Here is a 25,996-nt window from a genome sequence, read left to right as displayed (position 1 = left end):
CAACCCTATTTACTTTGCAATATCCCAATCTGAGTGCATTGTAGAACGTTTCATTTTATTTTATTTCGCATAAACATTTTCGTATTAACACATTAGCTGCCAGTATGTAGATAGAAGCTAGGGTTGCCATCTTCATTTATTTCTTAATTCATTTTAGAATTAAACATTGCTCGTTTTCTATATTATCTTCGTCTTGAAGTTGTAATTAAAAAAACAATCTATAATATATGTACTTATGAATAATACATTGATAATTAATGCTGGTTCAAATAGAGCATTGATCTCGATTTCGTATAACTAATTTTCATTCCAGTTTAGCAAGTTTTACCTGGTCAAACGGTTTCGTATTGAGGACATGTTACGTCGCATTGACGTAATGTAGTCTTCCATTAAGCACACGTCATATGGACGCATAAATTTATGCGGATTTTTCGTATTTCCATATATATACTTGCCTTTGGTGTGCTAAAACCCTTACATGTTGTACCACACAAAAAAAAATTACCTTATATTAAGAAACGAACGGGTATATTTCAATTAGTAATATATCTTCAAACTGCAATGTCCTGTCCATATTAATAATTCAATTTATTTTTGGCTTTTATTTAAAAAAAAATTACTTTGTTGAAGTATTTAAAATCCCCTCCACTTTCACTTCTAGACCTCTATCTACAATTTGTATACCCTAATGAATTTATAACATTCTAGAAAATACATCGTGTAACATACAAACATCTTATATTTAAAGCCTTGTGCTATTTACAATTAAATATACATATTTATTTTATTTATGTCCTATTAAAAGTAGGTTTTATGTATATCTAAACACACTATTTTTTAAACTCATAAGACTGTACGTACCAATAAATATCTCCACTTACACTGATATAACAAAAGATTTTACCATATAATACGTTCCTAAATTAAAAGTTATATGCTGTAGTATAGGGGTGTCAAATTCGCGGCCCGAGATAAACATGTTGGTTGTCCTGTCAATATATCCACATGTATTCTCGGCCACTAAAATATCTTTCGAAATACGAAAGCTTATATAGATGTCAAGAATCAGGACGTAAATAATTTCTTTACTTTTTATTTGTTTATTGCAATGTACAAGTCTTAATAAATATATTTTTTCTATGAATTTGTTTTTTGCGGTCGACCTAGTTAAACATTGCGTTGACACCCCTGCATTCACATTTAATATATTTGATTTAAAAAAAAAAGACACGTACTGCGTAACAACACTAACAATACAAAATCACATGTGTTTATTTAATTTTATTTATTTATTGTTTATGCTTGACCTGAACGCGCGTGATACAAGGCGGTAAGTGTTTATAGTAAAATGTACCCTATTCCGTCGACATACGGACGAACGTTGTAATCATTTAGGTTCAGAAAATCTTTTTTTGTTTGCACAACTTCGCTTTCAGTGCATGATTTCCATGCATGGATCTTTTTTTTTCTATTCGTTTTTGTACCGATTATACTTCGATCTTGCACTTTGTTTTTTTTTTTTCGATGGCAACCTCTCATAATAGTGTTTTTTTCCACTTCTGTGCCTAAACTAGAATATTAGCACGTTTATGTTTTAAAATATTTGTATTAACAACTATATAATGGCATATAAATAAGTCGTGATTGATATTATATGTATGTTTTATATGTTATAGAGGTTTAAGATCAATTATAAAAAAACATATGCCAGTAAGGTATTAAGTTCGTCTATAGAATGTGTAAAAGAGAACAGACGATAATTTAAAAAAGAAATACAAATTATTCAAAGTAATATATTCAACGTTTTCATCGATAAAATCAAAATTAAAGAAGGCTTTCGATTTTTTCATGTGTGACTGTTTCAAGTTTTGTCTGTGTGAATGCTTTGTGTTTTGTCTATGTGAGTGTATTTTGTCTGTACGAGTGCCTTATGTTTTGTATTTGTGTGTTCCACAATATATGTTTGACTGAAAAAATATACATCAGGTATGTTCAGCACTGAAGCAAATACTATCGCTTCTGCACAACTAACACGCACCGTATGCCTTCGAGCAACTCTTTCCTGTCAAGCCGTTTCACAGCTCGCTTCTCTACATGGCACGAATTGTTATTAATTAATATATGAGGGAAGTTAAGCTGTATATGTTGTGCTGGTAGACGCGAAAGGCAAGCCCCCCGACTAGGTAGACCGACATAGTAAACGTCCTGGAAAATTGCAGCGCAGGAGCGAACATTGTGATGATCTTGGATAGAGGGAGAGGAAAGGGGGGGGGGGTTATGCCATGCCGCAGTCATCTATCAGCTGATGTGATATGTGTGTTGAGTGTTTAATTATAATTGGATCTGTGCAGGCTACGACATGTCACCGTTCATCAGACGTTACGCCAAGTACTTGAACGAGAAGGCTTTGTCCTACAGGACCGTCGCCTTCGACTTCTGCAAAGTTAAAAGGGGGTAAGTGAACATTGTTTTACTTTTCGTACTGACGGTGGTGACCAAGAGCTGGTCTTCTATTGGTGGACCGGCTGCATATGGTGTCGCTAGATGCCGGCAGCCTGGTGACTTTGAGAAGGCTATGCTTTGCAATGGATCTTAGGATCAATCAAAGTGACCAACTGGTGTGAATTGAAGATGATGAGAATAATATCAGAAGAGCCCGATTTGATACAAAATAGAATCAAATTGAGATATTCTGTAACATATTGCAACTTAAAATTAAAAACGCAACAGTTTGAGAAAAGTTCAAATTTAAATGATATCTCCTGATAAATATTACTAATTCTTAGAAAAAGTTCCACGGGGGTGGTATTTGTCCAGCTATGAACGTCCTTTGGCTGATGATGATAAGTTGATACACGTAATACAATATATAAATTATCGTTAAGCTATTCTAGAAGTTTCACTGTGACCAAGCTTGAAGAATTGCTCGTCTGAGAGCGTATCGCTTGTGCAACCGATGGCTCTTGGATCTGTAAGGTTCTCGAGTGCAGTCCACGAACCTATTGATGTGTGGGTTGACCTTCCCACTAGGTGGACGGACGACATAGTTAGCCCAGTAGTGGGCGTCTATCGGCTTAAAAACATTCCAAGTAAGAAAAGGACCAATATTTAGCCACTTACGCACATGCAGTGGTAGTCGTGCAATAAAGTGCACCACCCGCCAACCCGCTGACAAATGCGCATGCGGCAAACAATGCGAACTACACAGCTGCCACCGTCAAATCACTCAATACGTGTTTCATCCCTTAACGGGGCATCTTCAGGTGTTATGTTACACCGATTAGTGCCAAACACAGAGTCCGCTTTGGTCCTTTTCTTACTTAGGATGGACTTTCGCAAGGTAACGCCTGATTCCATTAAACATTAAAAACATCCCATAATCACTTTTAGTTTTAATCGAACACTAGAAATCTCTGCTCTACAACATCCAACATAATTCAATAATACAACAACATAATACTATGTGATGCATGTTATGTTGCTTGCCATTTATGCGGCTTAGTTTGAATTGAGCTCATGGAAATAGAGGTATGCGATCTGAAGACTTTATTCTGGCAGATCGTATCACATACAACGAAGTGGGACTATACCAGTGTAGGTGTATAGTGTTGTGATTGTAATGTAGTGTCCATTTGCAAAGCGAGGTCGCCCCTCATCAGCCGTCGGATTAAAAGTCACTACCGCCTATGTTCAGAATCTTAAATATATACCTCTTAAGCCCGTGCCGTTCTTACTTATCAACTTATTATTTAAAGTCAACCTCAACCTTTTTGTATAGGAATCTGATATACCTGTACGAAGCAGATATAAATATCCCTTTACGTATCGACCACAAACTACAATTGCGGCTAAGGAAATGTTTATACAAATAATTATTTACATGTTTGATATAAATGAATCACTGTAGATACTGGTATCGTAACGGAAGGGTTAATTGAAAATTTATTTTTACTCGTTATTTAATACTGCTTATTGTTGACTTATTATTTATAATCGTTGGAGCCGGAAGGTTCTCGAAGGACGACCATGAACTGATAGACGCGGTCTGGATAAGACACCAACTAGGTGAACAGATGACTTAGTGAAGGTTGCAATAAGTCCTGCCCGGCGTGGCAGTCGGAGCGGCGGATTCTGGCGGACGATATTGGACAGGATCTTACCTTGCCAGCAGTCGTGTCGGCGATGCTTTCTGTGAGACCGTCATGGTCCAGATGGAGGCGGCCGAACGAGATCGACAGAGGACAGATCTCGCTCGGAGACGAAGCCGTCAGCGCAGAGACGCGTCTCGCGACGGCCCTCCGGTGAATGGTGCTCCCCTAACATAGACGGGCCTTCGGAGTAGCGGGAGTTTAGGGTGGGGGCCCTAAACTCCCACTAGCTTCGGCGACTTTGAGGCGGACGATGGTTCGACCTGGTCTCGAACCAATGTGATAGCACCACGAGGGTTTCGGGGATAGCGTATACACGCATACTCCGGGACGGGCTATCAAAAATAGCACGGCGCGAGGGAAGACCGCGTGGCGATCCTTGACCGGGAGATACCGCGATCCCCCGTACAGCGCGGAGGGCGATCGCGGGGGGGGGTTAATGGATAGGAATCCCACATACCCCTGTCCTCCCCCCCAGAGGCGGGGCATCTTGAATGTCCGGAAGATTTCCCCCCCAAGCCAATAAAAAAGGTTGCAATAAGTCGCTGGATGTGGGCAATGCAAGACGGGGTCATTGTGTCAAACTTTGAAGGTGACCCATGCCTTGCAGTGTCCGTCTATCGGCTGACATGATTATGATGATCTAAGTATTTCATCGTTAATTAATAATCTCTGAAGTGGCTGGACCGATTTTGACTTGTACTTGCAAGTAATTGATGTAACAAGGAGTAACTTAGGCTACTTTTAATTCAGAAAAATAATTTAACAAACAAAAACTAAGTATACTAAGTAATTGTTTTGTTAAATTCAACGCGGACGAAGTCGCGGGCATAATTAGTGCTATATTTGTATAATGCTTGTAGATTATTGTAGATCTTAAACAAAGGACACAATGACAAAGGTGATGTAATTATTTCCAGCAAAGAGGAGGGTTCCCTCCGGATGATGAACGCTGAGAAGCTGTTGAAGACGTTGCCCGTGCTGCAGGCGCAGTTGGACGCGCTGCTCGAGTTCGACTGCACCGCCAACGACCTCACCAACGGCGTCATCAACATGTGCTTTATGCTGCTCTTCAGAGATCTCATTAGGTAGGAATAAACTATCGGAATTAACCTTCTAACTACCAAGCTGTTTTGGCCATGATTTCCCCAGGTGCCAAATGGAAATATCAAGTGTAGGCTTTCCTTATGTAAAAATTTGGGATATTTACATTCTATAAATGAATATAACACATTATGTATATCATTATGTACTGAGACCGCCGGCGACCTTCATGGCACTTAAAGGCAACAGAGTACTCGGTGTGCCATAAGGTCGCCGGCGGGTCACGTTTTTGTAACACCGAAAACACGATAGGTTTTCAAAGCCAGCTTTGAAATATGAATAAATTGTGAATTCGATACAAAGAAAGGTTTCTATATACATATTCTAATGTAAATTTTATATAAAAAGTGAGGCCGCCCGCGGTCTCATTGGCACCCATGGTAACCGCTTTTCAAACATGCAGCAAATCTTATACCATCCCGTGATCCAGTTGCTAGGTGCCTAATGAAGCTAATAATTACAGGAGGGTCGGAAAAAAAATAATATTCCTTAGATGTACAGATGAAAAATTGTGAGGTAGCCGGCGGCCCTCACGGCACCTATTGTTGGGTATCGTGAGGTAGCCGGCGGTCCTCATGGCACTTAAAAGGTTAAACATGTTCCGGTTCACAAACTTTTTTTTTAATTTCAAGTTAACATGTGACATGTACTGCGTGTACTCCCGGGCATTAGAAACGCAGGTATTTATGAAAGACGAGGACGAAAATAAAAAATTCATGTGAAAAAATTTGGGTATCGATATAAAACAAGCACATTTAGTTAATGATTTAATGTAAAGAAATCAAATATGTTACACTTGTAATGTCCGTTGATGGAAGCCGATGAAAGACGCCATGCGTTCCGATACACGCACTCAAGTACAATAATAAAGTGTTACGTTACGTTCGGATACAATATCGAACAAATTGTTAAGAAATAAAAAACCCTGTTCCCAACAAAATAGGGGTGGAAGAAGAGGTCCCAATAGCGGAGGCCTCATAAAAAAGGGAGGTATTTTTTTCCTTTTCGGTAGAAATGTCTATAACATTTGCCAAAAGTCTCTTTGTCGAAAGTTGGAATATCATTTGGCTTAGCCTAAAAAATTATGAAGGATGTTTTATGTATCAAACGCGTTAAATATCAATTGGTCTATGTCATGATTGCACAGACTTATTAAGACTAGGGGCCACTCGGGCAAATCATGAACTGATGGCGGGCCGGCCGCTAGAAGTATAATTAAAGACAATAAAGAATTGATAATAATTAGAATTCAATATTTTTCGAATGTACGAGAGTATTATTTTTGCTGTCGGCGGGCCACCAGTATTCGACCTTCGGGCCGCGATCTGTGCATCCATGGTCTATTTTATACAGTAATTAGGGGTTCGTGATTTTTTTTTACCAAGAACTCGACTTATACCGTTCTGCAACCACCCTATTTGTCTGATTTGGCTTCGGGCGAGTTCTGGCTATTCAGTAAACTGGAAAATGTCGAAATTTTTTTAAAATTTCCGATTAGATCGGTGCCTATTTTAACCCTTTGAGGCACGGAATTTTGGAAGATAAAAATACCCATGTTGCACGGATATTTTATTTCGTTCAAAATTTAACAAAATTGGTGTGTTATTATAAATAAGGATATACAATCATATATAAAAAAAAAAAATTCTGTTATTAACTACTAATAATTTTCGGTTTCAACACTTGATGAACCTGTCATATGATGATAAACCTTGCCAGCGCAATCCACTATATTTTTAACAATTGCTAATGGTGTTGCCAATTACTTTAAATTCAAGTTCAGAAAAAAATATATGAGCGCGTAACTATTCCTATATTTCCAGGTGGGTCGAGAAATGTCCCACCATGCGTTATTACGCATCAAAAAGGTGGGACATTTTTAATATCAGCGTGCCTCATAAGGTTAAATTAAAAAATTCCAATTTCAAAATACTATGGATAACATCTCTTGTTGGTGTCAAGTTGAATCTATTAATGGTTTGAATGAAATGCCTCGAACCTTAGAACATGTAAGAACCCCGATCATACTAGATGAAAGCGTTGCTGGAATTTCTTCTGCGACTACTTCCAGCGCTATTGCTTTTCGAGGTGGTGGTAGTGATATTTGCTAGGCAAAAGCGATTGTGCCTAGGCACCCCTTGAAGCGTTCACTGAAGCGATCTAAGAGCTCAACGGCCTCAGTTCAAGGCTCAAGGCTCCCCATGCAGCCTTAAGAGGTCTTCGAATAGGCGCACTGTGCTCCCTGCCACCTCAAATCTGCGAAATCAGTGACAGTCTGGTTCAAAAAAACTTATTAGAAACTCGGCGGAGCCATGTATATTTATGTAAGAAAAGGACCAATATTTACCCACTTCCGCACATGCCAGTGGTAGTCGAGCAACAAAGTGCACCGCCCGCCAGCCCCCTGACAAATGCGTATGCGGTAAACAATGCGAATTACACAACTGCCACCGTCAAATCACTCAACACGTTTCACCCCTCCACGGGGCATCTTCAGGAGTTATATTACACCTATTAGTGCCAAATGCACGACTACCACTGCATGTGCGGAAGTGAATAAATATTGGTCCTTTTCTTACATAGGATGGACTTCCGCAAAGTAACGCCTGATTCCATTAAATATGTATATTTATGCATATATTTTTAAATCGTACAAAATTGCATGTTTAATAAAAATTGAAATAGACTGAAGACTTCTATGAAGTAACTCGTAACACACACGTTCTTTGACATTTTAAACATAGCAATGAAAACTTTTTGTATATTTTCTGCGATCCTATTGTATCGTATCATTTTCGTTACGACGTGTGAGAGTCCGTGATATGATTGAAAAAAGAACGTGCAATCCGAGTATAGATTTCGGAATATATGTTTGTATGTGTTACACTCCTGAGTCGTCCCATATGAAAAACTAACCTTAAATAATATGTATTTATAGATTATTCGCCTGTTACAATGACGGCATCATAAACCTGCTGGAGAAGTACTTCGATATGAACAAGAAGAATTGTCGCGAAGCTCTTGACCTTTATAAAAAGTTCCTCATCAGAATGGATCGGGTCGGAGAGTTTTTGAAGGTTTGTAGAGATTAGTTTATTTTTAAATATACTAAAGATTTTATATACATTTAAGCATACCCTTCTATAACCATCATAGTCTTAGCCCTAAGATTATGATGGTTATAGGACTAGTTGGAAACAGCCTATATCTAGTCCTTGTCACCTAAAATGGCTTCCTTCTTAAATTATTCACCCTAATGTGAAAAGAACCCAAAATCAGTTCACTTTTATTTTTGTGTTAAATTTCTCAAGAATTCGTAATCCAGCATTAACTGTGCAGGTGGCAGAAAACGTTGGCATAGATAAAGGCGACATCCCGGACCTGACGAAAGCACCCAGCAGCCTCCTGGACGCGCTGGAGGGACACCTTGCCACCCTCGAGGGGAAGAAGGGATCTGCGGCAAACACTCCCACTCAGACCGCCAGGTGAGAACCTGTGCTCATGTAACCTTTTTTAATAATCAAAAAAAGGTTCTAATTCAAAAATTCAATTCAATAAATTGAGAACAAGATATAATAAGTACATAGGAAATTTTTGTTACCGCTACTTAGTACAAATTGCTAATGAAAATTTTCATGAACAAGTGCAAACAAGTATGAATCAACATTTTTCTAATATTTTTATAAATTCTCGCAAGTTCTTAAAGTAATAAGTAATATGTAGTATAAAATAATAAGCATATTTAATATAAATTTCCCGTGAGATCTAACCAGAAAGGAATGGCTCTTCTAAAAGGATGTGCCCTTTTGCTTGTGCAATCAATGGCAGTTGGCGCCAAAAGGTTCAAGTGAGGTCCGCGTCCAACTCGCGGTGTGGGTTGGTCTCCACTAAGTGGACCAACGACATGTTTAAGGTTAGGAGAAATAGCTGGATGCGAGCAACGTAAGACTGGTCATCGAGGCGATATTTGTAGAAGGCAAATGCCTTTAAGTTGGCGTCTATCAGCTGAAAATAAGAGTCCCGAAATCACATTTAATAGCTCGAAGAACCAGTTGTCTGAAGTGTCAGTAGCGGGGCACATCGCTCGTGTAATCGATGGTCAATGGGGCCGAAAGGTTCTCGAATACCAGGTGTTAGACGCGGCGTGGGTAAGCCTTCCACCAGGTGGACCTATAATATAGTTAAGAACACGGGAAGATGCTGGAGCTCGTTGGAGGAGACTTACACCTTGCAGCGAATGTCTGTAGGCTGATATGATAATGACGTCGCTTGGCATATCAACAAAGGAGAGACTGAAATCAAGAACTGCTCGGAACTACCGTCCCCTACAGTACATCTCTTTTAATCTCTTATAGTCTAAAAAAATAATCTCTGTTTTGATTAGTTTATTAATGTATCATCGTAATTATGTTAATATTATACATTCCAGCGCACAGAAGAACGTTGCGAGTGTGATGGGGGCGCTGTCGTCGACGTCGTCGTCGTTCGGTAACGCGGCGTCGTCGTCGAGGCTGGATCACAACGGTGCATTGCTCATCGACGACTCGCTGCGGCAGCAGGCGCTCGCCGACGAGGAGGCCGCCATGACGCAGTATAAGGTGACCGTCGTCACAGACAGAAAGAGAGTTAAACACATACCCACACACAGACTCATACCACTGACTCACACTCATACGAATACACAAACATATTGACACGTCTACTAATAGATATTCCTACAAATATACATAAAGAAACAAACTTACACATTACTTACACTTATGAGACTAATAATCATCAGGTAATGAAAATAGTAGGTAGTGGCTTGAAACAAGCTTCCGAGGGAGCTCTACCTAAAATTAGGACTAGGCTAAACGCCCACTGCACCCTCATAATCAACCATAGACAATCACTACTGGACGTCTCTGTCATAGATTTCTTATACATAGAGAGTAGAGAAGATGGGTCTTCATGGTACTGGAGTGGACACCAGAGACCGATAAGGGCATAGTAAGATGTGGACAAACATCCTTGTGGTGTTTTAAAGAGGTTGAGAGATGCAGTATGTAGGCCCTTTCTGATAGGTACTGTTTGAAATCTATAAGAGAGACCTATATACAGCTGTGGTAGTTTGATTCTATTTGAATAAAAGCTTGGATAATTTACAGGTGCAATTATTGCAAGGTGATGAATTGACAGGTGAAGAAGACATATCGGTTATAATAGTAAGCTATTACACTATAGGAGGGTTTGTCCGTCCATGGCATTATGGGAAAGATCATCCGTGGGACATATACATATATAGATTTTATATGTCATGTTTGTCTATGCTTTTTATGTTATCATTTATGGGATTATCATCTTCATTTGACATTATGGTATTGGTTTAAATTGTAATTAGGTTAAAATATATGAAGAAGTGAATTGCGGTTGGTGATTTGCTAAAGAAATGGTGTCACAGACTGTTTGGTATCGAGATTTATAAGTCCTCGAGAAAACCTGCTTTAACCAATACGGTTAGGGGTATAATGGGAGGTAGTATCTGAGTACCCCAAATGAGCACAGATGGGTTACTGTATAAGTCTTTCCTTACATTGCATGGTATAGCTCATGCTAAATGTCTGGTTCACTCTTAAATTTCCTTCGCTCAAGGATATAGTCTAAAGAGACAATGTTTATAAATTTAAAGAAATTAGGGTAGAGACAAGAACCAGTCAGATTAAGAAATTAAAAAATAATAACGTAAACAAAATACAAAAGGAAGAAATTATTAACTCTTTATCATATATAAAAATATATATAAAAAATCTCTGCCACTTAACGGTAGAAGTGAAAAAGCTAAATAAAAAATAACACACTGGTTTAACAATAAAAGTTGCACATAAAAAAACTGTTATTCATTCCCGATTTATTAGATAGTTATTCCCGATTGTCTCTTTTTATTCAGAGTATAATAGAAGTGTGACGTGATATAAATACCTTCTTACCTAAAAAAGAGTACAATACTTGGTTAAGAATACAATTAATTTTAACATTGTTTATCCTCGTTTTATTACATGTGATTAAAAGGATAGATTAAGATATATTACTCGTATATAAAGATGCCCCATAATTCAATGTCTACCTGAAATTGGGTATATAGTGGACAACTAAGAAAAATTATTAAAAAATAACAATGTCATCTATCTTTTAGAGGTAGTAATAATTCCTGGTACATGATTTGACCAAAATCAGGCTATCATTATATTTATATATTGCCAATGTTTTTTAAAAAGGCCAATAAATAAAAAACTTTTTTTCAATTGACAGATTCTTTTTTTTTATTTTTATTAAATTTCTGGGGTTATATGCTATTTGCCCTTACATTCACTATTGGCTTGGTGTTGATTTATGGGAAAATCTGTACATGTACTATAATTTTTTGGGCTGTTATTAAAACACTCGATTTTGCTTTAGGGCACTTGTTTGTGCTACTCGTTTGCGATAGGTGGTGGGAGTAAATAATTTGTAAGCAAATGTTAAAACTGGTCTTTAATGCTTACAGAACAAGGTTCAATCTCCAACGAACTCTGCGGCGAACAACCCGTTCCTGTCCACCGGTGCGCCTCAAAGTCAGAACCAAAATCAAAACCAGTCTATCGTGGACCTGTTCGGTCCAGCGCCTGCGGATACAACTGCCTCTGCGAACAGCAAAGCCTCCGATGATCTCCTGTCCCTGGGAAATCCCTTCGCAGACATGTTTGGAGGTACCTGTTAAGAATATTGATAATAATTACTCATAACTTCGAAACGCGTCAATAGACGGCGCCAGTAGTCGATTGACTGTTTGATGCGGGTAGTCATAAAAAAGGGTACCGCTCGTTTGTGTCGGGAACACAATTTTGGATTCTTGATGCCGTCACCTAAGTAAAAATCCTCTTCGGTACTCTAAAACTCTGCAGTGTCCTGAGATGGATATGCATGCTGGAGTCTCCACAGGAGCTGACAAATTAAGACAAGCTATATGTTAAATAATTTATTGGCCAAACCTACCAGTCTTGGAGGTTTGCTTCTATACCGCATGGACACCAACGCGTGATCATATAAAGTAGAAGCATTCCTGGAGTTTCATCACTTCTCCCATCGCTAAGGTCTTCCCAAGTGGTATTAACGTTAGGCAACGTATGGCAACTGTCTAAGTCGAGGTTCGGCTCTCCCTGGCGTCCTCAAGTAGGAATGCTAAATGATTTTAGTGACAGCTTGAGCCGAGGTCTTAAGACCAGGTCATTTCACGAAGCATCGGCCTAAGAGATGTAAGAACTCTTCAGCTTCCCAATACGATAATATACCGGCCGAGGCTCCTGTAAGAGTCCAATAGGCTTCACTACCTATAAAAAAAAGTTTCGAGTAAGCGCCATCTAGGTCTTGCAACCTCAAACTCGAGGAAACTACAAATCATCCTTGAGAAGTGTAGTTTAGTTAAAAAATAATAAGGTTTGAAATTAATTATCAATGAAGAATCAACAAAGATCTATCGAACATATACTTTTACAAGTATAAACACGCTCAAACTGTACGGGTCAACTATAAGAGTTTTCGGGTTAGTATAGCCCAGTGAAGATAGAATATTCTAGAAAACTATCAAACATGTGCACTTTGTAAATATTTTCAGGATTCACATGTAATGGTTTTGTACATATATTTACACAACATTACCACTTTTTATAGATTTTTTTTTCACATCATTTCTCAGAAAATAATTTAATTAATAATAAATACATATTGTATGTCCATGCAGTTGATGGATTACCTTAAAGTTGACAGAAAACTGTGAAACAGGTCGCTTTTTGCCAGTCAAAAAGTGTGGGGGAAGTATATCTCCAGCTGTGGACATAATTTGACCGAAATGATGATGATGTCACATTATGAATAAAAATATTTGAAAATATGATAATCAAACAATAAGGCCGCGTGGCTAGGCTCGTACTAGATGAACAAACAACGAAGTAAAGGTCAAGAGAAGTCACTGGATATGTGCAATGTCCTGGATGGTGATGATGAACAATTATGCTTGTTGAAGGCACTGGCAAGATGATGTGTATTGTTAGTTCACTAGAACTTAAAAAAAAAAGAATTTCAATATTTTCGAAAATACGTAGGTTAATATATTAATAGAGTTAAGTAAAATGCTTTAAAAACGGTTTTACTATAATGTTCACGTATTTATAGTTATTGTATAGTATATAAAATAATATAACAATTAACAAACACAGTATACCTAACAATCTAAACTTTAGAACCTTAGCTTAGCGCTAGTTGACACGTAGAAAATTGTATAATAGCACATCCCTCGCTTCTGGGGATGGTGTTGCACAAATATCAAATGTTGGGACTCTTGTATCTAGGTTTAAGCTGAAGCAGGTATTGAAATTTATTATAGATAAAATGTATTTATGAAATATCAAAAGCAAGTATATATATATACATATTCTTTTTACAAAATATCTTTCATTAAATGCTAAAGGTAACGTTAAAGTCATTTTGTATTATCTCTTACTTTTGTACTATTCAACGTACACTCTTAAATATAAAAATCCCTTTAATTTGTCGTCTCAAGTATTATGTGATTTGTGTAAAGTATTATAGGCTTTGGAGGAAGGTTATACCTTGCAGTGGGAGTCTATCTGATGATGATGTTGGAGCATTATGCTTTAGTTGTCCGAGTTAATTGTGATCTGGCGGGAGTGCGATGAGATTATTTGGGACGCTTGCCGTAGCGGGCGCGGGGCAGGGCGCCGCGCCGATGTGGGGCTCCAACGGTTTCGCGGCGTTCCCGCAGCCGCAGGCCGCGCAACCAGCGCCCTCATCGCAACCGGCCACCAACAACACCTTTGTGCCAGAAGCTAACTTCTCTAACGTATTCAATAACACCACCGACTCCGCAGGTGAGCACCGCACAACGGGGTTGCCATGTTTCAAAACTATAATTACAGTGTTGCCACTTTGAAACATCAACAGCATTCTACTCGCAAATCTATTTGTATTTAAGACTTGCACCTGTAGGTAATTATAAATGTATAAAATAATAGTATAGTTAAATTAAGAGCGAATTTACAAGTATTACTTATCTATATAAATAAATAAAATTTGGAGTGTCTGTTTGTGATATGAAAATAACCACTTTTTACTATATGCAATACATGTACCAAAACCATTTTTTGTCTTTTTGTTTGTTCCGGCTAATCTATGAAATGGCTGGACCAATTTTGATGTGATTTATACTCTGATAGGTATCTATAATAAGTAGTAACTTAAGCTGACTTAATTTTATAAAAAATCTTAAACCCAAAAAACTTTATAAAGTTAATAATGTTTTTGTTAAATTCTACGTGAAGTCGCGAACATGTATAGATTACTGCGTACGACAAAGGAGCGTTCATATTTATATGTACCTGCCTCTTTCGCACATATCTTGTGTCGCTCTCACACGAACGAGACGTGTGATTGGTTGTATAAATAAAGTTAGTTTTAGGATTCCATAACGTAGTTTTAAGGTTTGGTATAAACTTAGATTTCGGTTATCTGTATTATGCTGTTATGTGAAATTAATTTTAAATATAGTATGTATATAACCTGTATTATAATTGAAGAACATGGCAACACCGTTATATTCGTTTTAAATTACGCTATCAAATAACATTCACATGGTGACGGTTGTATATTTACTATGTATATTCGCGTGTATAATGTGTAATTTATTTCGCAAGCTGCCGCAAACCCGTTCATGGGTATGGGAGATCCGACTCAGCCAATCACGGCGTCCCCCGCCCGACCCCCTCCTCCGAATCCACAGCCCAAATCAGCGTTTGATGACCTGGAGGACGTGATGAGGATGTCCCTGGGGGGTTCCCCTGCGAAACAGCAGCCGCAGCCGATTACACAGCAACCAGTGGCTCAACCCTTCGGCGACGTGATGTCCATGCCCATGGCCCAGCCAATGATGTTCGGGTCTCCCGCTCGGCAGCCGATGGTGCCGATGGCAATGGGTTCGATTCCGTGTGAAACTAAACAGCTTGCAAGCACCTAGATGTGCTTTCTTTTTAAGACAGCTTCCTTTTAATTCCCTATGGCACGGCATTCCGTTTCACAGTGTATAGTGTGTACATAGCCGAGTAGATTGTCTGTGGATTTTTGTTTTTTTTTTTCTTATTTGGTCATTGGCATATTTAATTTCTAATATGTTTGCATTATTTTTATGTAATTCGCTATTAAACATTGTATAGTGTACACGAAAGTGCTAGTCAATGTACATGAGACGAGTGATGGTGCGACAGACAAGACGCACACGTTGTAAATAAGAACAGATGTCTTGAAGCTTGTTTATTTCGACTAACACTTACGCCTACACTGGTATATGTTTTTATCAGGCTATCATTATTGGCAATATATTGAAATCATATTGCATGTTACTGTATTTTTTTATTTGTCAGTTAAATTTGAATTCAAAGGTTATCGTAATAGGTTATATATTCACAGGTCAACAGCCTCAACAGCAACCCGGGAAAGTTCTAACTGGTGATCTAGATTCATCGCTTGCTCAGCTGGCAAATAATTTGACCATCAACAAAACTGCTACCGCTCAAAAGTAAGTGATGATTAATATTATTTCACCAATGACACACTTATGTCAGTTTAAAACGAATGTATCTTTTTTGACAAACCAATATCTATATACATCTATTTTGATTATATCCTCAACAGTGGTGGACTTGGGATCTTAGGTCACTGGTTCGATTCCCAAGATAGTCTGACATAATTCATTCTTTGTGCATTGATTATATAGGATTGCTTCTGATCAAATAAGTATCCATAAGATGGACAGCAGCATCCTCTGCATATCATAATACTGCAATCGCTAATCCTCTTGCCAATATTTCTCCATTTATATCTTTGAGAGAATTCTACTATGCCTTGAAGTGGGCATCCATGACCTAAAACAACAAAAAACAAATTTCAATTGCCAGTGTTGATTTATTGCACGAAACTTTAAGAGAAGTAAATACAAAATGTTATATGAAAAAATCAAGAAAAGTCAATTCAAAAAGTTATATGAAAAAAAATTTAGAAATCTTTATTCAACATATAATGGATTAAATCTCTTGTTGACTTCAAGTTAAGTTTAACTCTTGTTTGAATGAAATGCCCGAGACATAAGAACAGATAAAATATAATATTAAGTTATATTATTAAATAATCAGCTTGGGGACGAACACATAATTCCAGTATCTTCCAACATATTTATATGCCAGGCCCCACCATAGCCTTTCTAAAATTCTTTTATCCCCTATGTAATACATAAAAATTTATTATATTAAAGCTCTATATTTCATGCATCGAGTCCATTTTGGAATCACTCCCTTTAATAATCAAATTGCCCACCGATGGGCAGTGGGCCCCACTATGGAAAAATGCATTATTTCCAAGATATGCTATATTCTATAAAGTAATTAATGGTGTATGTAACCCTTAACACATAAATTTTCTTTAAATTAAAGTATTTTAATAATAAAATAAATAGTTATATTTTAATTAATATATCTAGGATATATATTTGATTATATTGGTATTGGTTTGATATAAATCATGTATTGCCGAAATTATGGTATTATTTAATAAGCGGTATATATAAAATTAGTTCGGTTAAAAAAAGGTTTCGTTGGAAATAACTAATAGTCAAGTATTATAGCTATATTCGAATTTAAGTCCATGGGTTCTCTCATGTATGATGAAATAAATATATGATCCTACCAACATTTGGTTTACAACATAAAAATTTCAGCAATACATGTATTCAATTTTATTTTTGATAATGCAAATTGTTCAAAAGTAGAATAGATTTTTTTTATAATAATCTGATCAAAAACAGATACAGATTTAAAATTTTCATATTTGTTTATGATCGGATTGTCTATGCCATTGTCAAGTGAAGTGAACGTGATTTCATCTAGCTAGAATTAATTTTGAATTTGGAATCTTTTTATAATCATTATCAGATATGGGATGTTGGAATGCATATTTACCTATGTATATGTTGGATTAATATGGAAAGGGCTAAAATGTTTTGGATTTTGGTATCGAAATTTTTTAGTTTCAATTTTAAAAAATTAATGTTTACAATACCCGGCACATGCTGCCTTGTAAGGTTTCTGAATTATTTTGTAGTAAACTTAAAAAATAGGAAGTATATTTAAGTATATAGAATTTTGTGATTAAATTTATTAACGACGTAACTGGAGGAATTGCTCGCTTGAAGTGAGCGAGGCACATCACTCGTGTGATCGATTATCATACAGGCTGAAAGATTTTCAAGTGACGACCACGAGCTGGTTGGTAGACGTTTCTTTGGTAGACTTTATACTAGGACGAGGAAAGTCGCGTGATGCGAGCAGCGCAAGGCCTGTCATTGTGACGATCTTTGGGCTATACCTTGCAGTTGGTTCTAACAATCTAAAGAGGGGGTGATGAAATTGATAACTTAGTGAACACGTCTGACTTTATGGACTCTTGTCAGATCAGAGCGCTTTTGGAACTTTACACAGTCGGGTAGTGAAGAGTGCTTCAGCAGAGCTCTACTGTAGTTTTTTACTAATGAAGTACAGTACCAGGTAATAAATATTGCACATCGACCTTTGAAAAGAGGCAATCAGTTAGTTTCGGCTTCGTAGCACGTCATCTCTTTCGTACGAAATACAAACAGACCGGTATCTATTAGGAGCTGTTACAACAAGTATCATTTCCATCTTTCGATAATTATTTTTATTCTTTGTATAAAATACGTCAATTTTCTATAAGAGGTCACTTTAGGTTGGGGTAAAATAAAATAAAATAACATGTTCACATTTTAATTATTTAGGAAAATTACAACTGTATGTAATAAACATCATTATACCTATTTTTATTACAATGTCTCATTTTAGCAAGTTACTGTAAACGTGTGGTCACTATAAGTGATTCTAATAAGGAGTTAATCCTTGTCTATCGTTACCAAGCTGTTTTGATTTATTCTTCTCGATGTGCAAAATTAAATGCCGTATTTAACATATTTTAGAATTTAGAATTATATTTAGAATTTTAGAATTTATAATTTATGTCAATTTTTAAATTGATCCCGAAATCCGAGTAGATATTTTATAAATAAATTGAACTTACGTACAATAATTTAAAAATTACTTAAGTAAATATGCATTTATCATCCGATATCTGTCTTTATAAATTCCGACCCTTGGTTATGTTCGTAATTATTATTTTTTTAAATGCGAAACATGTCAAAGGTTGATTGAAGTTATTCCTAATGAAAGCATCGACAGTAAAGAGATTTGTAGTGAAAGCACGTGTTGATGTAGAGTTAGTATACGGAGCTAGTACACTAGTCACCATTTGATGGGGCGAATGATTTGCCACGGTCACTACCATGACATAGTTGGAGATGCTTTCATATTTCGTTTCATTGTTTCTGAATGGATATGGGGCGTTGATTTTACGATAAGATATATTTATGTGTATAAGAGATTAATTATTCGAAGTAGTGTTTTTTAAAGGAAACAATGCAATAAAGTTTTACATAAACGTGACTACGTAAATATAAACGTGACTAATCATAGTATAGCTCACCGTAAACATTTTGTTCACTTTAAAAAAAAATTTGCGCAAGGGTGCAATCAGACAGTGCTTACAATATAAGATTCCCAAAAGGGCGGTACCGCCCCATAGCTCTGATGCTTTGGGGCGGTTCCGCCCCGTAATGTGAGCGGGTTTTTGGAATCGTACCGCCCCGTTTTCGTTGTTAGAACTCTGGGGCGGTACTGCCCCATAATAGGTGCGGATGCTGGAGTTATGTAAGATTAATAATAATAATAATAAATGGTAGTGCATACAAATTAAGCATATATTAGTAAAAAGGCGGTCTTTACGTGCCATGAAGCAATCTTTATTAGGCTGTGTAGAGTTTATTACATAAATACAAGCTTATTAAAGCTCTGAAATTTGATAACGTACAACACGTTAAAGTTTCCTTTAATTATGCAACTCCGTGATTGATAATTAAAAAATATGTAAAACGTTCGAAATTTAAAAAAAATCACGCCCTATACGCATATCACAAACAATGAAACGAAAGAGATACCCCGCACGCTCTGACCGTCGGGCACGCTAGGCCGATGCAGTGGTCGTCTCCAAAGAACGCGTCCAAGCCCGGCTGGAGTCCGCAGCCGATGCAGGCCACCACGGGCGCCGGCTACAGGCCTATGGTGAGTCCCACACCGTCGCTACTCCCACCCCCACATAACCCACCTACTAAACCATAATGAACAAGCTCTCGAATAACAGATTTTACAACGAGAACTTTGTTTATAAAGTTAAACTTTGAAACGTCAAGACATTCACACAATGTACATTTATACATAGTATATGTCTACCAGTTTCGGAATGTTGACTCTACAGAGAAGAATCTGGCAAGAAACTCGACACTTGCTCCTTTAACAACAATATTACAATATTTTAATTTTTATTCATTTATTTGAGTCTTTTTAATATTGTTTTTATGTTCAAATAATCGCTAAACAACTAAGAATAATTTTGAATTGGTTTAATTTTCAATATACATATTTTTAAATCATAGTTTCAGACTTTGAGTTATTATTATGAAATGTTTTGTATATACGTTTTTACGAAATTTCAATTTTAATTTTTATTATAGAATTTATATTTGTCAGAACTCTATTTTGGGCTGGCGTCGATAGATGGCGCTAGTAGTTTTACCGCATAGACGTATTTAAGCGGCAGCGCGCGGTAGAACGACATTAACAAAGCAGACTTGACAACGACACGACGTGTTATTCTAATAAGGAAATAATTATATATCTGCATCCTTTTAGTAAAACACATAGTCCTTGGAAAGTGTTGCTTGTTAAATTACAGTAGCCGGAGATAAATATTGCATTTTGTTTGTAATTGGACTAATCAATTTAAATAAATTTCATTTTAGTCCGAATTCAATGTCTGAATCTATTTTTTTTTATTGTTAATTAATAACTTTATGTGAAGCCAAAGGCATTTCGATGATCGTGGATCGTATGAAGTTCAACGAACTTTCTAGACCACTATTTAGACATTTTGAAAGTTAAAATAGCATCGTGTCTCCGCCGACATTTCTATCCTGTTCAGCTTTCGATGGTTCATAATTTGCTATGCTAAACTTTACTACGAAGCCCGTAAACCTTTGTTCGTTTTCTTTGCTATTTTCCTCCCTTAGCACGCAAGCATCCCCTTTTATTTTGCGTTTTCCAGGGCCCCGGTATGGCATTACCACCAATGCCCCATACACTGCCCCATACATACCACCCCCCACACTATGTTATGGTAAGTTGCTATTTTATTTTTTTATTTTGTTCGCTTTTTTATTCTACCCTCGTTTATTTAATATTCTATATCTCTATTGAAGCTATATACAAAAGATATGTTATGACGTTATGTTTTCATTTAAAAATTTAAAGACATGTACATGAGATATAAATAAATAAAACTACAATGTGGCAGTAAAAAGGTAATGTGTTTTGAAAAACTGTATGACATTTGCACGTGTGTGAATTTCTCGCATGGCTAGATATTATTTCTCGCGTGACTCTTTCTATGACGTCATTCATGTTCACATATAAATTCACACTCGCAGACCATTACAAATGTAGGTATGGTATGTAAAATCAATCTAATTACAATTCAAATACAATTTTATACAGGGTGTTCGGTTACAAATGTAAAGGCTTTAAAGGGGTGAATCTATAGCTTATTCACAAATAATATCGCAATGATATTAAAGTAACAAAAAGCGTTTTTAAAATTCCGATTTCTACATATTAAAATCACTTATTGTTTACTATCTGTTTCTCAAGATTTTGTATTGCAAGTCATTGGCCTATCGCATTCGAACAGAAAAAAAATTATTATAAGATTTAAATATAGAAGCTTTTAAAGCTTATTGCAGATGAATGAGAGACATTCGCCCCTTTAAAACATCATCCTGTTTAATTATATCTCGACGAATAATCGTGCGAAGAAAAAATAAAATCACCTTGACACTTTGTGTGTATATATCAGAGGGAATTACACAAAAATGTTTATATTAAAATATTTTTTTATGGTAACATTTTTGCAATCAACGCTATAGTTCGTTTGAGAATGTAATGAATCATTGTCCACCGTTGCGTTTGTAAATATTCATCTGGTCACTGTGAATGTACCTTTACACTTAGAAACGACTTGATTGGTTACGAGTTGTCGGACAGTGATGATTCAATGCATTCTTAACTAAAGAAGATAAATGAATTGTATATAATTAAAAATATTTTTTTTTGTTTCGAATTCCAGCAACAACCAGGGATGGTAATGGGTATTAGCCCAGCGGGCATGATGCCGATGGGCGCGATGCCGCCCATGCGCCCACCGTTGCCCACTCAGCCCACGAACCAGTTCAGCTAAACCAACACATTCGCTTAATTTAGTGTTTCACCACGTATACGAACTTCATCGAGATCGGTCCATTCGATTTATTATCTATGATCATTCAAAAGGTGCTTTAGTTCTGTTAATTTAAATTTAAAAAAAACTAACTTATGCTTTCCAGTGTTACCAATTTAGCGACGTTTAAAAGGTGGGAAAGCATAGATTATATATTCACGAATTGTCGAATAATATATCTGTGGTTTATGGTTCATAATGGTCCGATCTCGGTGTCGATCAATATCATGTTTCCGGCGTCGCTGCATTTGGTTTCAGTTCGACATATGTTTGCAGTGAAAAGTCGGATTCGGCCATTTTAAATGCTGTCTCGTTCCGGGTAGGTAGTCAGTCTTATGTTTATCGTTTGACGTCGGGGCTGACGCTTTAGCAGTCGTTGTGTTGCTGTACATAAGTCAATATATATATATTTAAATTTCACTATGAATTTATTGTTTATGGTAACATTACTTAATAACTGTCAGATCTGACAGAAAGTTACTCCGTTTTGGTTTCATTTTACAAATTGCTTAGTCATTCTTTATTTTATCAATTGCATATTAAAACGTTTTATTTTTTTATTCAGATTACGCTAATTATATAAATTATGCAGCTTTTATTTCAAATGAAATTCTCTTATGAAATGGTGCGTTTTGATTATGTTATTTATTAACCGTTATCACATTCCATGATTGTACAAAAGAAATCATTATTTTTTTATTATTCGCTACAATATTTCATTAATGACGTTTACATGTTATCGTTAATGAGTTATCTAAATTGATTCTCAGCCGTCACTTCTAGCGAGTCGGTGTAGTGACTTGCGTTGCGTACCAGTTGGAATAGAACCAATTTTTCTGGTACGTTCTGGTATATTTAAAACTTATGTATAAAGGAAACATATTTATGTAGTCAATATGTTAAGTCTACATGTATAAACTGTATTTTTGAACACGGATGTTAATCGAAAATTAAAAAAAAATGAATCCAATCACTTAATGTTTCAGTAGATGGTTTTTCTTGTGGACGTGTTTGTATGTTTATTTTATGATTTACCTCAATAATAGATTTCTTTAAAGCAATATTGTAATTGAAAATATATTATCCTGTACACGTCCTTGAAAAATACATGTATATTTGAACGTAATGTTATCGATTTAGATTGTTATGAAATTAGTCTTGTATATTGCTGTATGGCTGTTCTGTGTATTTTGATTAGGTGCTTACGTAGCATTAGATGGTCGATACCCCAACCTACTACCCCCTTGTTCGATATATATGATCTGTCCCTATCTAATAGTTAACTGTTCTTTCATGTGTTATCTGTCTTACAAGATGGCGTCGCGCCGCCATCTTGTTTACGAATGTGTTACCAGTTTAAAGCTCAAATATTTTTAAAATTGATAATTTAAAAAATGCAAAAATATATATGTTGTCAGTATAGCTAATTCCGAAGGTTAATAAATATTAGATATATTTGATCTAAAAAACTGTATTGTTTTGTAATGGAAGCCGGTTTAGCAGTTGAAAATTGCCAAAAATATTTTCGAGTATTATAATTATAAGAATGTTTTCGGCGGTCTGAATAAATCCCAGTTTTTGATATTTCAACATTGTTTACCGTTTAGTTTTTTTTTTTTTAAAAAAAACAATGCTTTGTGCTGACGTCAAACATTTGCGCTTAAATTACGAATCGCTATGTGATATTTTATTTTAAGACTGCATATTATCTTTCTTAGTGTTACAATTACGTTCTTATGAGTTTATTGAATAAATATCTTATGATTTTTTTTCTTAATACTTCTGAACTGTAGAGCATCTCGTCTGCACAAAGTATTGTCAAATATTGTTGCCATAATCGATTTTTCGTTTTTCATATTTCGTAGTTTTAGTAGGAAAACGGAATGGCAATGTTTATTTGTTACATGCAAATCGCAAGAATTATTAATGGTTAATTTCACAGACATTGTGTATATATAGAGTTTACCTAGTACGTAGTGCTGAATATAACTCCGCCAATGTTGGTACACCTTTAGGAGTTATACAAAATGAAGGTGAATTATTATCCGCCAATCGTCTATTCACATTGGTCGTGTAATACTGAATTGCGTTGAGAATTCATTTAATGATATTTAATATCATTTGCGTTTAATTTTAAACAGTCGATATGGGAGATCCTTGTGCAATATTACACACGATTTTATCAGATTTTTTTTCTGGCCATCCTGTTACTGTAAATTGATGATGTAAAGAAAATGGCGGGATTCCCCGATTGATCGGAATCGATTTCTATTTGAATATAAATGGAGCGATGGTAATTTTTGAATTTGTTTTTTTACAAGATCATTTGAAATTTTTAAGTTGTACATTTTATTATGTTATTCTTACGGATATAATTTGAAGGATTTTTTTTTGTTTTATGTAAATAAAGCCTTCACTATGCTACTTTGCTAGCCTGTTCGTGCCTTTAGATACCCAATTTAGTTTATTTATGAAATGAATAAAAGGATTATGATGCAATTTTTGTTTTGATTTATTTTCTTTGCTTTTTTAAACCTATGATTTTAGAGGTCCACACGGAAAACTGTCAACACAGGAAAGTTTAAATTTAGAAATAAGATAACCTCTATTAACAAGAAAACTTGTATTTACCTCTTGTTCCCTTGACAATACTATCATTAGATTGTAATGGCCTGTGACACGTTTGAATGTATATATAATCGATTTTGTCACGTTAGTGTTGCCATACATTACCAATGCAATTTAAATCTTCGCTATGGAATGCAAGATTGCAATTTGGTCTTTGGTAGTATTCTGAACAGTTATATTGCTAACAGACCAAAGATGGTAAGCCTAGACGTATGTTAAATCACAGTATTCTAGTAGAAGTATTTTACAAAGATTATTGTATAGCTGTTAAAAATGTTTAGCTGAAAATAGTGGTTCTATGATGTCACATTTTACTAAAATATATTATTTATCTAATATAGTTTTCAGGTTAATATAAAAAAATAATAGATTGGTCGCACAAAACGATGACAGATACGTTACCATAATAAAAAAATATATTGTCAGTTGGAAATTTTTTGTCTATACTAGAATGTGACGTCATATTTTTTAACAAATATATATTTTTGTTAGAAGCGGACTAATCTGTGTAACTAATATATAATCTGTCCTCTATTGATGAATTATTTAAATAAAGCTTTCTCAAAGTGGTGTTCGTGTCTTGTTGGGTCGCAAAAGTTAGCGATTGTCTATTACATACAATAAAGAATTAAAATGATATTGATGTTTTATTTATACCAGAGCAGTATTGCCCGCTATTAAATTAGTACCCCATACAAATAAAAATCTTACCGAATTTCTTACGATCCATCGCGGATATGACACGTTGCTATCACGGAGATTAAGGTAAGGATACGAAAATAAAAATGAGAGACAAGACCACATCGTCCTCGCTAGCCAGGACAAATACGAAGAATAGATACGAGGTGATTAAAATAAAATCACCATTTCATCACCTCATACCTACAAAGTTGTAGTAAGAGTATTCCGATAATAACAATGAATCAGGTATACCGATCTCCCTCCCACACTTGGATCGAAATTCGAAATTCTTACCAAGTGAGAGCCCAAGTTAAAGTACTTACTCCTGTATTATTTAAAGGCCTGTCAATTCAATCAATTTATTAGCTCTAGAAAATCTTCGAGCTCCATCATCGTTATTTTAACTATAGTCGCGCCCATTGCTGGACGTATGCCGCCCACAGATTACCAGTAGGACCGGTTGAAACAATCTGCATACTTCAAGCTTAGTTATTAAAAAGGAGGTTACTCTAGAAACATTCAGCGACCTCTGCCACCTCGAATTCGCGTAATCCGTCTATTTATGCATGCAATGATCTTACATCAAAAAGTAATACAAATAAAACCTATTGAATTTTAGGAGATATATTAAGTCATCGTCAGTGGCGTATCGAATAAGGGAATCCCATGCCTGAGCGCTCTGTATTCACTTCGTGTGAAAGAGACAGTGCTCTACATTATTTCCTGCCTTGTGATTGGCTGACAACTCAGTTATTTGATTCACGAGGTTATAAACTTTTAATGACTGGCTAAACAGATACAGACGAATGCTTGATCAAAGTTTAATGGGGCCCATCAATGGTTGTTGACAGTATTGTTTCCAGTTTGACTACCACAGACTTAGTCATCATCTTTTCAGCTATAGG

At 36.1% G+C, this 25,996-nt stretch overlaps 1 protein-coding gene across 6 annotated transcripts in view; it reads left to right on the top strand.

Annotated features, from left to right (window-relative positions):
• lap (like-AP180) overlaps window positions 1–24,281 on the top strand; it is an 80,959-nt gene extending 56,678 nt beyond the window's left edge. For 2 of the 6 annotated variants that reach the window (XM_068763779.1, XM_068763778.1), the window contains 13 exons: window positions 2,352–2,454; window positions 5,069–5,236; window positions 8,191–8,329; window positions 8,592–8,737; window positions 9,682–9,850; window positions 10,400–10,456; window positions 11,776–11,977; window positions 13,988–14,155; window positions 14,978–15,256; window positions 15,747–15,855; window positions 19,423–19,516; window positions 20,556–20,627; window positions 21,633–24,281. In XM_068763779.1, the coding sequence (XP_068619880.1) occupies window positions 2,352–2,454; window positions 5,069–5,236; window positions 8,191–8,329; window positions 8,592–8,737; window positions 9,682–9,850; window positions 10,400–10,456; window positions 11,776–11,977; window positions 13,988–14,155; window positions 14,978–15,256; window positions 15,747–15,855; window positions 19,423–19,516; window positions 20,556–20,627; window positions 21,633–21,743 (1,817 nt within the window). In that variant the 3' untranslated portion in view covers window positions 21,744–24,281. The remainder of the gene's footprint in view (window positions 1–2,351; window positions 2,455–5,068; window positions 5,237–8,190; window positions 8,330–8,591; window positions 8,738–9,681; window positions 9,851–10,399; window positions 10,457–11,775; window positions 11,978–13,987; window positions 14,156–14,977; window positions 15,257–15,746; window positions 15,856–19,422; window positions 19,517–20,555; window positions 20,628–21,632) is intronic. The other 4 variants (XM_068763781.1, XM_068763783.1, XM_068763782.1 and 1 more) reach the window with 4 other exon arrangements.
• The last annotated feature ends 1,715 nt before the right edge of the window (window positions 24,282–25,996 follow it).

Source organism: Battus philenor, unplaced genomic scaffold (genome assembly GCF_028537555.1).
Source record: "Battus philenor isolate CCGP_79_NKW_IND1 unplaced genomic scaffold, ilBatPhil1.0.hap1 SCAF_18, whole genome shotgun sequence".
Classification (NCBI taxonomy): domain Eukaryota; kingdom Metazoa; phylum Arthropoda; class Insecta; order Lepidoptera; family Papilionidae; genus Battus; species Battus philenor.
Note: the sequence above shows the minus strand (reverse complement) of the source record. Positions and strands in the feature narration are given on the sequence as shown.